Source organism: Entelurus aequoreus, linkage group LG16 (assembly GCF_033978785.1).
Source record: "Entelurus aequoreus isolate RoL-2023_Sb linkage group LG16, RoL_Eaeq_v1.1, whole genome shotgun sequence".
Lineage (NCBI taxonomy): Eukaryota > Metazoa > Chordata > Actinopteri > Syngnathiformes > Syngnathidae > Entelurus > Entelurus aequoreus.
This window is the reverse complement of record NC_084746.1, coordinates 49,032,837-49,047,317: the sequence shown is the minus strand read 5'-3', so window position 1 is coordinate 49,047,317 and position 14,481 is coordinate 49,032,837. Positions and strand designations below refer to the sequence as shown.

The 14,481-nt window shown below is 37.4% G+C and overlaps 1 protein-coding gene across 8 annotated transcripts in view; it reads right to left on the bottom strand.

Moving 5' to 3' along the window:
* Window positions 1-1,011: 1,011 nt before the first annotated feature.
* The window catches only part of LOC133631120 (supervillin-like), a 113,078-nt gene continuing 99,608 nt past the window's right edge, over window positions 1,012-14,481 (bottom strand). For 6 of the 8 annotated variants that reach the window (XM_062023180.1, XM_062023181.1, XM_062023174.1 and 3 more), the window contains 2 exons: window positions 9,132-9,287; window positions 1,012-1,813 (listed from right to left, as the gene is read on the bottom strand). In XM_062023180.1, the coding sequence (XP_061879164.1) occupies window positions 1,727-1,813; window positions 9,132-9,287 (243 nt within the window). In that variant the 3' untranslated portion in view covers window positions 1,012-1,726. Of the gene's footprint in view, window positions 1,814-6,486; window positions 6,514-9,131; window positions 9,288-14,481 lie in introns of all 8 variants that reach the window. The other 2 variants (XM_062023175.1, XM_062023176.1) reach the window with 2 other exon arrangements.

Below are 14,481 nucleotides of genomic sequence, written 5' to 3'. Positions count from 1 at the left end.
TGGACTCTCACTATCATGTTAGATCCACTATGGACTGGACTCTCACAATATTATGCAAGATCCACTCTACGTCCATTGCACCGGTCTCCCTAGGGGGGAGGTCCTCACATCTGCGGTCCTCTCCAAGGTTTCTCATTGTAATCCCATTGGGTTGAGTTTTTCCTTGCCGTGATGTGGGATCTGAACCGAGGATGTCGTTGTGGCTTGTGCAGCCCTTTGAGACACTTGGGCTATATAAATAAACATTGATTGATTGATTGAAGTTTTTTGTCTAAAGCTAAGAGTACAATCTAAAATTACAACTAAACTAATACACTACAAAAATCAGGAAAACATTTTGTGAATGAAGAGGAAAAAGATGTAAAAAAACCCGGAAATTTGGTTAGTCTTTATAACACTAATATCAATAATAATTGGTGCAAGCTGTTTTATGTGTAAATTACAAGCATATCTGTGTTGGACTAGTTTATTATTTTTCAGGAAATTAGAACATATGACTAGACTGGACTAGACGTCCTTTTTATTGTCATTCAAATTTGAACTTTACAGTACAAATAAGAACGACATTTCGTTGCATTAGCTCATGGTAGTGCAGGATAAAAAAGCAAAAAGGTGCATATATACATGTAAATAAATAGATTACTGTACAGATAAATATATTGCACTTTTGCATATGCATCCACATTTATGGATGTATGTTATATTGTCTTTATATTCCAGCGAGTTCATCGATTTTTGGGGGGAATTGAGGGGATTATTATTATATCACAATGGCTCTTTCATTTTTCTGTATTCTGTATTTGGTGGAAAGAGTTTGGATAGCCCAAGTCTTATCTTGATATTCAGTTTTTGGATAACTGACTATTACATTAAGAAAACCAAATCAATACAGTTCCATTTGTTCTTTACTGTAATTGCACAACAATCTTAAAAAGCTGTTGCAATACAAATGCTAATACATTTTTGGAATGATACTTTATATTCAGGAAAACAACCTCAGGCAGTTACAAGTGAATTAAAGTGCTTTAATGTATGAAGCAGTAGACACAACAGCACTCACTTTGGATTCTCTCTGTCATTTTTTTATCCCAAAGAAAGTCTTTGAAAATACACACTAGAAGTTCCTTGTATAAACTGTACACAAAAAGCAAAAAAAAAAAAAAAAAAAAGGCACTATACAGATTCACCAAGCCTTTAAAATTACAACGCCGCCACCAAACGACATAATTTTGCTCAAACGGGGTTCATTTGCACGCACGTGGACACGTACACACAAGCCCAGCATGGATGTCACTCCGACACCAAGCGCCCCACAAGTTATCTCACCACTCTGAGGCGTGAGCGTTCACAGGAAGCTCCCAATAGACCACGTCGATGGTCTCAATGGGAGTTGCGCACAAGTCTTGTAACGGTCACACTGTCATCCGCTATATATTGTCCGGTCATGAAAATACTTCTTATGCAAGCTTTCCTTTGGCATTCACAAGTGTATTGTACTTCCTCCAACAGTAACAGTGTGTTTAAAAATGTTGGCAATAACATTTAACAAGTCCAAGTCGCAGACTCGAGTCCCCATCTCTGGTCTCAAGACCAACATGTCGGGATGTCCTGACACGGACCAGGAAGTAGTACATCTCCAGTCTTCATGTAAACATTCTGTTTCTGTGACGCCATCACTCAAAAGTCTTTTTGTGCTCTTCTGCTTCCGTCTTCAAATCAAACGTGCTTAAAACAGTCCTTTGACTTTCTTTAAGTTGACCTGTTTCCACCCTGGTAGACGTTCGTACTCCTCTCTCTTCATCTCCAAAGCTTCCTGCAAGGGACGTAAACACACAACTCAAATCAGCAAAAAGCACACAGCAAAGCGAAAGCAATCGTCAGCTACAAACAAATTTGATTTCCTCAAATAACAATGTACACTATATTGCCAAAAGTATTTAGCCACCTGCCTTTCCTCACATATGAACTTGAAGTGCCATCCCATGGAATTGTCCAAAATTAGGGATGTCCGATAATGGCTTTTCGCCGATATCCGACATTCCGATATTGTCCAACTCTTTAATTACAGATACCGATATCAACCGATATATGCAGTCGTGGAATTAACACATTATTATGCCCAATTTGGACAACCAGGTATGGTGAAGATAAGGTACTTTTTAAAAAAATTAGTAAAATAAGATAAATAAATTAAAAACATTTTCTTGAATAAAAAAGAAAGTACAACAATATAAAAACAGTTACATAGAAACTAGTAATGAATGAAAATGAGTAAAATTAACTGTTAAAGGTTAGTACTATTAGTGGAGCAGCAGCACACACAATCATGTGTGCTTACGGACTGTATCCCTTGCAGACTGTATTGATATATATTGATATATAATGTAGGAACCAGAATATTAATAACAGAAAGAAACAACCCTTTTGTGTGAATGAGTGTAAATGGGGGAGGGAGGTTTTTTGGGTTGGTGCACCAATTGTAAGTGTATCTTGTGTTCTTTATGTTGATTTAATTTAAAAAAAAAAAAAAAAAAAAAAAAGATACCGATAAAAAAAACGATACCGATAATTTCCGATATTACATTTTAACGCATATATCGGCCGATAATATCGGATACCAAAATGTTTTGGTATTCTGGAGCATTCCAAGTTCCTTTCACTGGAACTAAGGGGCCAAGCCCAACTCCTGAAAAACCAACCCCACACCATAATTCCTCCTCCACCAAATTTCACTCTCGGCACAATGCAGTCCGAAATGGCAACCTCCAAACCCAGACTGGTCCATGAGATTGCTAGATGGAAAAGCGTGATTCCTCAGTCCAGAGAAGGCGTCTCCACCGCTCTCGAGTCCAGTGGCAACATGCTTTACCCCACTGCATCCCACGCTTTGCATTGGACTTGGTGATGTATGGCTTATTAGATCAGGCCTGGGCAATTATTTTGACTCGGGGGCCAAAATTAGAGAAAAAAATGTGTCTGGGGGCCGGTATATCTGATTTTTAGGAACACTAATACAAAACCTCACAATAATGTCTGATTGAATGCTAAAAACGTTATGACAGACCGTTTTTTTTTACTGTATGAGCAACCTAGAATGTACAGAATGTGGCATTTACAATATTAACTATGAAGGATAAAACACTGAATATGAACGTCACACCCCCTCTCCATCCACATATTTTACAATCAAGCGAAACGTAACAAAAATGCAACAAGCACCGCGAAATATGAACACGAAGGCTCCCAGTTAAATTCCGCATTGAGTTTAAAATTTTAGTCCTGACATTCCGTGCGTTGCGTGGTGGGGGCCCTCAGTACATCACTAACTTGTTATGCCCCTACTCTTCAGGGCGCAGCCTCCAGTCTTCAGGCCAGGGTCTTCTAAAGATCCCGAAAACTCGTTTTACAACCCGTGGAGACCTGGCATTCCAGGCTATAGCTCCCAGACTCTGGAACAATTTGCACCAGTCCATCTGTGATCTTGACTGTGTTGAAAATCTCATTTGAAAACTTCTCTTTTTAGTAAAACTTTAAGTTAATGCACCTTTTAACAATCATTTTTAATCCACTTTGTATCCTTTTTATGATGTTGCCCCTGTTGTTTTAAATTGGATTGTTGTTTTACTTCACCTATGTTTTGTACAGTGCTTTGTGATTGTATCTGTGAAAAGCGCTTTATAAATAACATTTACCTACTTACTTAGTTAACAAAAAAAATCCCTGCTGTGACGTAGATTACCATACTAACTAATTCGATTACCATAATAACTAATTAGGTTACCATAGTAACTAGTATATCAAGCAAAAGCGCACATTCCAACCATTGAAATACTTTGTATAGTTCAAGACTTACGGTCATTAGAAAACATCATTGCACATCATAATGGCAGCTAAACTTTCCATCTTAAAGATCTAAAAAAATTATTTGGGAATGTCCGGCGGGCCAGATTGAAAAGCTTAACGGGCCGCATGTGGCCCCCGGGCCTTGATTTGCCCAGGTCTGGCTTAGATGCTGCTCTCTGTGTACTGTACGTGGGCTAATTGGAATGTCCCATGAAGTTTGGAGCTCTGTAGCAACTGACTTTGCAGAAGGTCTTTGCACTATGCGCTTCAGCATCCGCTAAACCCCTCTCTGTCAGTTTACGTGGCCTACCACTTGGTGGCTGAGTTGCTGTTGTTCCCAAACTCTTCACTTTTCTTATAATAATGTTGACTTTGGGATATTTAGGAGCGAGGAAATTTCATGACTGGATTTGTTGCACAGGTGGCATCCTATGACAGTTCCATGCTGGAAATCACTGAGAGCGGCCCATTCTTTCACAAATGTTTGTAGAAACAGTCTCCATGCCTAAGTGCTTGATTTTATACACCGGGCCAGGTGATTAGGACACCTGATTCTCATCATTTGGATGGGTGGCCAAATACTTTTGGCAATATAGTGTATCTCCAAAATGTGTGTTTTTATCAAAAGGAGTGTTTTCCTAGTTGTTTTTAATAACAAAATGAAATAAAAAATATTTAGGTTTATGAAATAATTGTTATCATTGTAACATTAGTTGTTAATAACAACTAATATTAAAAACTAATATAAAAATTAATCGATTTTTATAATCGATTAAAATCGATTATAAAAATAGTTGCCGATTAATTTAGTCATCGATTCGTTGGATCTATGCTATGCGCATGCGCAGAGGCTTTTAAAAAAATAATAATAAAAAAATAAAAAATTAAAATTAAAATAAAATAAAAATAAAAAACCTTTATTTGTAAACTGCAACATGTACAAACAGCTGAGAAACAATAATCAAAATAAGTATGGAGCCAGTATGCTGTTTTTTTTCAATAAAATACTGGAAAGGATAGAAATGTAGTTTGTCTCTTTTATCCGATTATTAATCGACTGTTGGAATGATGAGTTATGAAGAAAAGACTGGACTACAGTGCGTACATGAATAATATGAATAAAAAAAACACCGGGCCAAGTGATTAGGACACCTGATTCTCATCATTTGGATGGGTGGCCAAATACTTTTGGCAATATAGTGTATCTCCAAAATGTGTGTTTTTATCAAAAGGAGTGTTTTCTTAGTTGTTTTTAATAACAAAATTAAATAAAAAATATTTAAGTTTATGAAATAATTGTTAGCATTGTAACATTAGTTGTTATTAGGGCTGCAACAACTAATCGATTAAATCGATTAAAATCAATTATAAAAATAGTTGCCGATTAATTTAGCCATCGATTCGTTGGATCTATGCTATGAGCATGCGCAGAGGCTTTAAAAAAAATAAAAAAATTTTTTAAATAAACCTTTATTTATAAACTATAAACTGCAACATGTACAAACAGCTGAGAAACAATAATCAAAATAAGTATGGAGCCAGTATGCTGTTTTTTTTCAATAAAATACTGGAAAGGATAGAAATGTAGCTTGTCTCTTTTATCCGATTATTAATCGATTAATCGAAGTAATAATCGACAGATTAATCGATTATCAAATTAATCGTTAGTTGCAGCCCTAGTTATATATATCAAACAGATGGAATTAGGGGTAATGTTTGTAAAACAGGGAAAATATACCCCAATACAACAAATGGTTATATTTATTGTCAGTATAAAAAGGTCAGTTACAGTATATGGTGTGTTTAAATACTGTTGGAATGATGAGTTATGAAGAAAAGACTGGACTACAGTGCGTACATGAATAATATGAATTTAAAAAAAACAACACTTTTTGTATTACAGTAGATAGTACATATGTTGATGTAATGTAATAGGGTATTGTTACACAAAGGACTCAATGGAACGGTTTCAAAAGTAACACAAGTACAAGTTGTTATTAATTTCAGTGTTTGGGAAAAAATGTGACATGCATTTAAAAATGTTTGACATATTTAGATGGAATTTTCATGCATAACTTCATAGAGTGCAGTGATGGTGAACACAAGATGCATTCAGTCATGAGAAAGGTAATAGTGAAGAAGAGTGACACAAGAGTGTAGTGCAATAGTATGAAGCAGTGATTCTCAAACTGTGGTGCGTGTACCACCATTGGTACGCAGGCTCTATATAGTGGTACGCCAAAGATATGATTTATTATATAAGTATTTTACTTTACCATTTTCAAACACAGTGTTACTGTTCAAACTATGTGTAATGTTACAGTGGCCAAAAATATTAAATATACTTGTTAAATAAAACCTCTGCCCTGTTTTTTTAATGATAACTTAGGCCTACTACACTACTCTATATCACTGTTGGTCAATATAGTGGTAATTGGAGAGCTAAGCGTTTTCTGAGGTGGTACTTATTGGGAAAAAATTTGAGAACCACTGGTATAAAGTATGTATAATCCCTGGGTGCATCTCCTCCATCATTTCGTAAATGTTATCAGGTAATCTTGCAGACGTGCACAAAAAACGCGCCCACCCTCCACCAACAACTGAAGAATCAGCGAGGAGAAAGACAATCATATCTTATCTTACCTTACCTCAATCCACCTACCACTTGGTCTGCAAAGTGAGAGTTGAAGGACGTTAGGATGGATGTTGAATGACATGACACAATGTAGAGGAATTATTGGTAACTGATTACAATACTATAATTAAGTTGAATGGCAAAGTGCAGCTGGGATAGGCTCCAGCCCCCCAAGAACCCCGAAAGGGACAAGCGGTAGGAAATGGATGGATTTTGATGATGATATGGTGTTTTTTGCCAAAAAGTAGAGATATAACACTAGTTTATACCTTTTGGTAGGGTGGTCCTGATACAACTTTTTCAATTTTGATACATTACTGATATTGGTGCGATAAGTGTGTTCTCGTCTCTTATAATGATTGTGAATGATAGGCAAAAAATAAAAAATAAAAAGTGCAGTTCCCCTTTAAGGTCATAATGCGGTCTTGATACGACTTCTCCACTACCGATACAATACCAATATTGGAGCCGTTGAGTAATGATATTGATCTAATAAGATATCAGCGCGAATCATACATACTTTTGAAAATTTTGTTGTGTGGAATGTTAGAAAATGTTTGACCAAGTGAAACTAGTCAATCAAAAATTAATGGTAGGTATGAATAACACTAACCTAGTTATTATTAAAGGCCTACTGAAATGAACGTTTTTTATTTAAACGGGGATCGCAGATCCATTCTATGTGTCATATTTGATCATTTCGCGATATTGCCATATTTTTGCTGAAAGGATTTAGTAGAGAACAACGACGATAAAGTTCGCAACTTTTGGTCGCTGATAAAAAAAAGCCTTGCCTATACCGGAAGTAGCGTGACGTCACAGGAGGAAGGGCTGCTCACATTTTCCTATTGTGTACAATGCAGCGAGAGAGATTCGGACCGAGAAAGCGACGATTACCCCATTAATTTGAGCGAGGATGAAAGATTCGTGGATGAGGAACGTGAGAGTGAAGGACTAGAATGCAGTGCAGGACGTATCTTTTTTCGCTCTGACCGTAACTTAGGTACAAGCTGGCTCATTGGATTCCACACTTTCTCCTTTTTCTGTTGTGGATCACGGATTTGTATTTTAAACCACCTCGGATACTATATCCTCTTGAAAATGAGAGTCGAGAACGCGAAATGGACATTCACAGTGACTTTTATCTCCACGACAATACATTGGAAAAACACTTTAGCTACGGAGCTAACGTGATAGCATCGGGCTCAAATGCAGATAGAAGCAAAATAAATAAACCCCTGACTGGAAGGATAGACAGAAGATCAACAATACTATTAAACCATGGACATGTAAATACACGGTTAATGCTTCCCAGCCTGTCGAAGCTTAACAATGCTGTTGCTAACTACGCCATTGAAGCTAACTTAGCAACGGGGCCTCACAGAGCTATGCTAAAAACATTAGCTCTCCACCTACGCCAGCCAGCCCTCATCTGCTCATCAACACCCGTGCTCACCTGCGTTCCAGCAATCAACGGAGCGACAAAGGACTTCACCCGATCACTGATGCGGTCGGCGGCCCGGAGACGGAGGAAGTCAAGGTGAGGTCAGCGGCTAGCGCGTCTGCTATCCATCTCAAAGTCCTCCTGGTTGTGTTGCTGTAGTCCGCCGCTAATACACCGATCCCACCAACAGCTTTCTTCTTTGCAGTCTCCATTGTTCATTAAACAAATTGCAAAAGATTCACCAACACAGATGTCCAGAATACTGTGGAATTTTGGGATGAAAACAGAGCTTTTTTGTATTGGATCCAATGGGGTCCGAATACTTCCATTCTCTCCGTGATGTCACGTGCATACATCATCATATCTAGACGTTTTCAACCGGAAGTGTCGCAGGAAATTTAAAATTGCACTTTATAAGTTAACCCGGTCGTATTGGCATGTGTTGCAATGTTAAGATTTCATCATTGATATATAAACTATCAGACTGCGTGGTCGGTAGTAGTGGCTTTCAGTAGGCCTTTAACTGTTTAGAAGTGGGGAAATAACAGAGTTTTTTTGGTGACATGAATGGTGCGGTGACTTTGTATGTGTAATTAATATGCAACTATAATCATTCGATACTTGTTTATATTGACAAATGTGCTGTTTCAGACTGCAATATTGTTCAATCAACTCATGTGTAGCTTGTGTGCTATTGTGTGCTTAGCTTTTGTGTAGCTGCTACTGCTAGTTCCTAGTAGCTTGCAGCCTACCATGTTTAACTTTTGTAAATGACTAAATAGTACAGTACAGTACAAGAAAAGACCAACCTTTTGTGCTTATTGGAAGATTGGAGTATTGATAACTGGCTGTCCAGTTTTGAACAAGTAAACAGTGCAGAACTGCTTGTATTGGAGCACTTACTGTATATCCGACATTTTAGATGCAAGCCAACATCATCCGACTTGTTTTTTTTGCTGATATTGGACTGATATCTGATATCAATTACAGATGGGGACATCCCTACCTTTTAATAGGCATTATTCTACAGAACGTCCTTGGGAACTATTAAAATAAAAGACCTGCGTGTGGTCTAGTCCAGTGCAGTTCTGTTCTAGCCCCGCCCTCAAGGTACCCTATTATCGTTCATGGGGACCCAAAAAGTGTTACTTATTTTGGTACCATTCACAACTTCACTGTACTAAATGAAACTGGTGAGTGACAAATGACCTCAAAGTCCTGGTCAGACAAGTAGATCTCCAGCCGGAGCGGGTCCACGCCCTCCGGGAGCGGCCGGGCCTGCATCTGGGCCAGAGGGAAGGTGTTCTGATTAAGACGGGCCAACACGTCTTCCACCAGGATGATCTGGTTGCACACCTCTGCCTCCTGCAGCGCACAGGAACAACACCACGACAACACAACATGAGCTCTTTTTTGGTTGGCCGACCTCATGAGAGCTCAGTTCAGCATGCGTCAAAGGCTTTCTTGCTTTTGGTTTATTCGTATCTCTCTCTAAGCAAAAACTTAATACCGCAATTGGATTGAGGCGCTCTATTTCTGCTTTGTCTAGAACAGGGGTCACCAACCTTTTTGAAACCAAGAGCTACTTCTTGGGTACTGATTAATGCGAAGGGCTACCAGTTGGATACACACTTAAATAAATTGCCAGAAATAGCCAATTTGCTCAATTTACCTTTAACTCTATGTTATTATTAATAATTAATGATATTTACACTTAATTGAACGGTTTAAAAGAGGAGAAAACACGAAAAAAATGACAATTAAATTTTGAAACATAGTTTATCTTCAATTTCGACTCTTTAAAATTCAAAATTCAACCGAAAAAAAGAAGAGAAATACTAGCTAATTCGAATCTTTTTGAAAAAATTAAAAAAATAATTTATGGAACATCATTAGTAATTTTTCCTGATTAAGATTAATTTTAGAATTTTGATGACATGTTTTAAATAGGTTAAAATCCAATCTACACTTTGTTAGAATATATAACAAATTAGACCAAGCTATATTTGTAACAAAGACAAATCATTATTTCTTCTAGATTTTACAGAACAAAATTTTTAAAAGAAATTCAAAAGACTTTGAAATAAGATTTAAATTTGATTCTACAGATTTTCTAGATTTGCCAGAATATTTTTTTTGAATTTTAATCATAATAAGTTTGAAGAAATATTTCACAAATATTCTTCGTCGAAAAAATAGAAGCTAAAATGAAGAATTAAATTAAAATGTATTTATTATTCTTTACAATAAAAAAAATAAATTTACTTGAACATTGATTTAAATTGTCAGGAAAGAAGAGGAAGGAATTTAAAAGGTAAAAAGGTATATGTGTTTAAAAATCCTAAAATCATTTTTAAGGTTGTATTTTTTCTCTAAAATTGTCTTTCTGAAAGTTATAAGAAGCAAAGTAAAAAAATTAATGAATTTATTTAAACAAGTGAAGACCAAGTCTTTAAAATATTTTCTTGGATTTTCAAATTCTATTTGAGTTTTGTCTCTCTTAGAATTTAAAAATGTCGGGCAAAGTGAGACCAGCTTGCTAGTAAATAATTAAAATGTAAAAAATAGAGGCAACTCACCGGTAAGTGCTGCTATTTGAGCTATTTTTAGAACAGGCCAGCGGGCTACTCATGTGGTCCTTACGGGGTACCTGGTGCCCGCGGGCACCGCGTTGGTGACCCCTGGTCTAGAAAATCTTAACAGCTTTAGCTGTAGGCAACCACCTGATTTAGTGGTTTTAACAGTGGTGTGCCGTCGGGCCAGCAAGGCCTTCTCTGCTTGCCTAACATAACCAGAAATCATGATCATAATTAAAGATAAAAGTAATTTTTAAATTTACTTTCCCTAAATATGTAAAAGTATTCATATTCTCTTCATTTCATATTATGCTGTTGTTTTTAGGTTATAGAGGTTTTACCCAATCAGAATTCAGCTTTATGTTGCCATGCTGTACCAAATCTGCCAGAGGCCTTTAGAATCAACAATGTGGGTGTCCGTAAACTGTAAGTGAACGGACTCAAACACTTGACAGACAGTTGCGACAGCCAATCAGATCACGAGTTGTTAGTAAGGCCTTCTAGCTGGCCTAAGGCAGATATATATTGAGATGTTATGAGCTAGGTAACATAATAACTCCATTACCCAGCATGCCACAGTAGTGAAGAGCATGCGCAGTAGCCCCGTTTAGGTCGTTGAATGTAGACATGCCGGTAGCTTGATGTTATTGATGAGCACTGTCAGAATAATTGTATCTAAGTTGTCACAAAACTTTGTGTTGAAATGAGTTCCCGGCGAGAAGACAAAAGCTGTCTTTGAACCAACCAAGAAGAAGGCTTGTAAAACTCCACTGTGTAGGATGGGAAGCAACATGAAGGTGTTCTGTTTCTTACATGTATTGTGATCAACAGAAATATATTGTTTTGACCCAAGAACTACAAAGCGGAGAGAAGGCAGGATCTGCCCAATTTCCTGACACCTCTTTTTTTAACTCTTTTACGACCTCTTTTTTGAACTCTTTTACGACCTCCTTTTTGAACCGACCTTTTCTTTTGAACTGTTTTGTAATCAAAGGCGATGGCTGTTTACGACCCCGTCCCTTTCGAAACAGCTGTTGCCATGTAATCAGGGAAAGTCCAAATAAAAGAGGAGGCGTACAATCTTTTGGCAGAGCGTAATGACACTGTACAAGGGTACAGATGTACACGTTTCTCCTCATTGAGCCAAATTGAATTCTGTCTGTTTGCTTCTTTGCTTCTTGTCCTGTTTAATAGATGTCATCAGTGTTTGAACCTGACAAGCGCGCTGTGGAGTAAACTTTAAGAACTCAGCCAAAATGCCTTGTCTGCATCTTTTATGATAAGACAAGACACATAAATTTGCAAGGCCATTTTCAAGAAGGATATTTAAAGAGAAACTACATCTTGTGAGACCATGTCGGCCAACCCCGGAAGCTAGCTCAGAATGTGTGTTCAGATATTTTATTTCTTTATTTTTTTACATATAATCTGTTTTTTGCAATTTTAATTTTGACAGTACAACATAAGATATGTTTCAATTACTGATGCAGGTTTATTGATTTATAAATGCCCAAGAAAATAACCCGTTTTGTACAATGCCCAGTAGGGCGTAAATGTGTTCCTGTATAGTATTTCTCCAGCAATGGTCATGTGGAGACATAAATGATGGGGTTTTGAGAGGTAACCATTGAAGTCAGACATCACTGAAGACCTAGGTGGGAAACGCACGTCCCGCCACTGGGTTTTAAAGATTCCACAAAATGGAAGTACCGGTAACTTTTTGAAGAATTATGTGGTGCAGTATTCACCGGATTTATCTAGATCTGCACGCGCTTTAAAATGTCGCTACTGAGCTGTTGGTGTGAAAGTCATGTGTGTTACACTTGTCGTACTGTTGTTTACATTTACTTTATCAGCGCTATTAATGCTGACTAAGCAATATGCTTCTTACTACTATTACAACAACGGTTGTGTTGCTGCTGCGTTAACAATACACTTGTTCATAAATGACCATGTGGTCATGCAGAGCTACATTTTTCTTTCCATTTTATCATGCACGCCAAATAATTTTAGGCCTAAACATGAACTTGTTTTATGTATGAGTTTTCAGATGTACTGCAGGAAATAAAAGCCTCTCTCTGATTAACACTCTGGCTTTAATGGCAGCATTCACGGGAGTGCGGAAAATTGCTGCGTGTACGTTTTTTTTAAAGACAAAATCGTCTTTGAAAAACAAAGTCAGATAGCCAGATAAGGGCCTAAACTACTAAGATCCAAATAACAAGGTAGATAGTGTGTGCAAATTATAACATTGCATGTACAAATAGTGGGCATCTTGCATGTGGTAAGACTGCATGTGTAATTGATAACAAGTGCAAAAGTGGTGCAGATCGTCCTACTTAAATGCGCTTTTTGCATGTGTATATCGGCTGTCACTATGGAGACACTCGTGTCCCTTCACATTTATGGCATCATAATGTCCAACCTGTGACGTTTTGTCATGTTGTTGGCATGTAGCACACAACTATAATCTTGCCACCTTGACTGGGTTGTATTGAAGTGTGATCTGAACCACAGAAACTACTTTTAGCATGCTGCAGTGTTTTGATGGTGCGTCCGGATCATTTCAAAATGCATAGTGAAAGAAGATTTTTCTTATAGCAGATATATCATAATATGTCTGCTATATGAAAAATGAAACACCATTGCAAAAAACGCCAGCAGACACCACAATGAATCAATTGAATTTGTTTTAACCTCTTAAGGCCCAAGCTGTTTGTTTACATGCTTTTTTTTTAATTGCTCTTTGCTATTTGGGCTTATTGGACCCTAATTAGAATAAAAACTAAGAATCATCTTTTGATATGATGTACTTAGTCCATAAGTACACAAACGTGTACTTCATGTGTAGTGACATGCTAATTTTTATTTTTACACTTTTTTTCCCCCAAATTCCATTGTATGTTATACTCTTCTGACACCACCAGATGGCAGTATAAGTGTCCACCAATTCAGTAGTGTACACAATTTTGGAAATAAGAGCTAAAAGGTGCTGTCCACGCATGTGGCCACTAAGGCCTTTAGAGTTAATCAGCCTTGGAAGTCATCCAGCAGTTATGAAATTATAAAATTATATTTCAAAATAGACATTAAGTATTATTCTTTACTTCTGATAGTCTAAATATGTTGACACACACATGTAAGATTCTCTGTCCGTTGTTTTTGCAGCGCGATGGCCTCCTTTCTCACAGACAATCGCGCGTAACTGTACCAGTTTACCCACATTTCTCAGACGTGCTACATATACTGTTGGCACAAAACAGTGTCCGCAGAACAGTTTTAGTCTTGATTAATCACATTGCGGGTGAAAAATAATTGTATTTGTATCTCCTCCTCCCAGTTTGTTAAAAAGTTAAAGTTAAAGTACCAATGATTGTCACACACACACTAGGTGTGGCGAAATTATTCTCTGCATTTGATCCATCACCCTTGATCACCCCCTGGGAGGTGAGGGGAGCAGTGGGCAGCAGCGGTGGCTGCACCCGGGAATCATTTTTTGGGTGTTCTCGTAATAAGGCCTGGCCCTAACCAATCTGGTGCCCTAGGCAAGATTTTAGGTGGCGCCCCCCCACATCGGCAGTGAAGTGTATATACTCACAAGAAACCGAATAGCTTTGTCTTTGACCTTTTTTTTTACTTAAAGAAAGCAAATTAACATATTATATGAGTATGTTATGTTATGATTATCTTTAACCGAATCACAGCAGTGCTCAAATTAAAAAACAGCATTCCCTCTCATGTGATATTGCTTAATTAACATTAATGATGTGCACTTTAACAACTAGGCTTACAACTATATCTAATGTATAAAGGGGTGGAAAAGTGACTATTACCTGCAGGGCAAACATTAGCTAACCAGAAGGCAATAACAATGTAAACAGAAAACACCTGCTTAAAAGATCTAATAGAAATGTCCCTGAGGAATGTAAGGTGGGAGTACTGTAATTACCTAACGTTACATTATTATTTTCCATAACAATTTA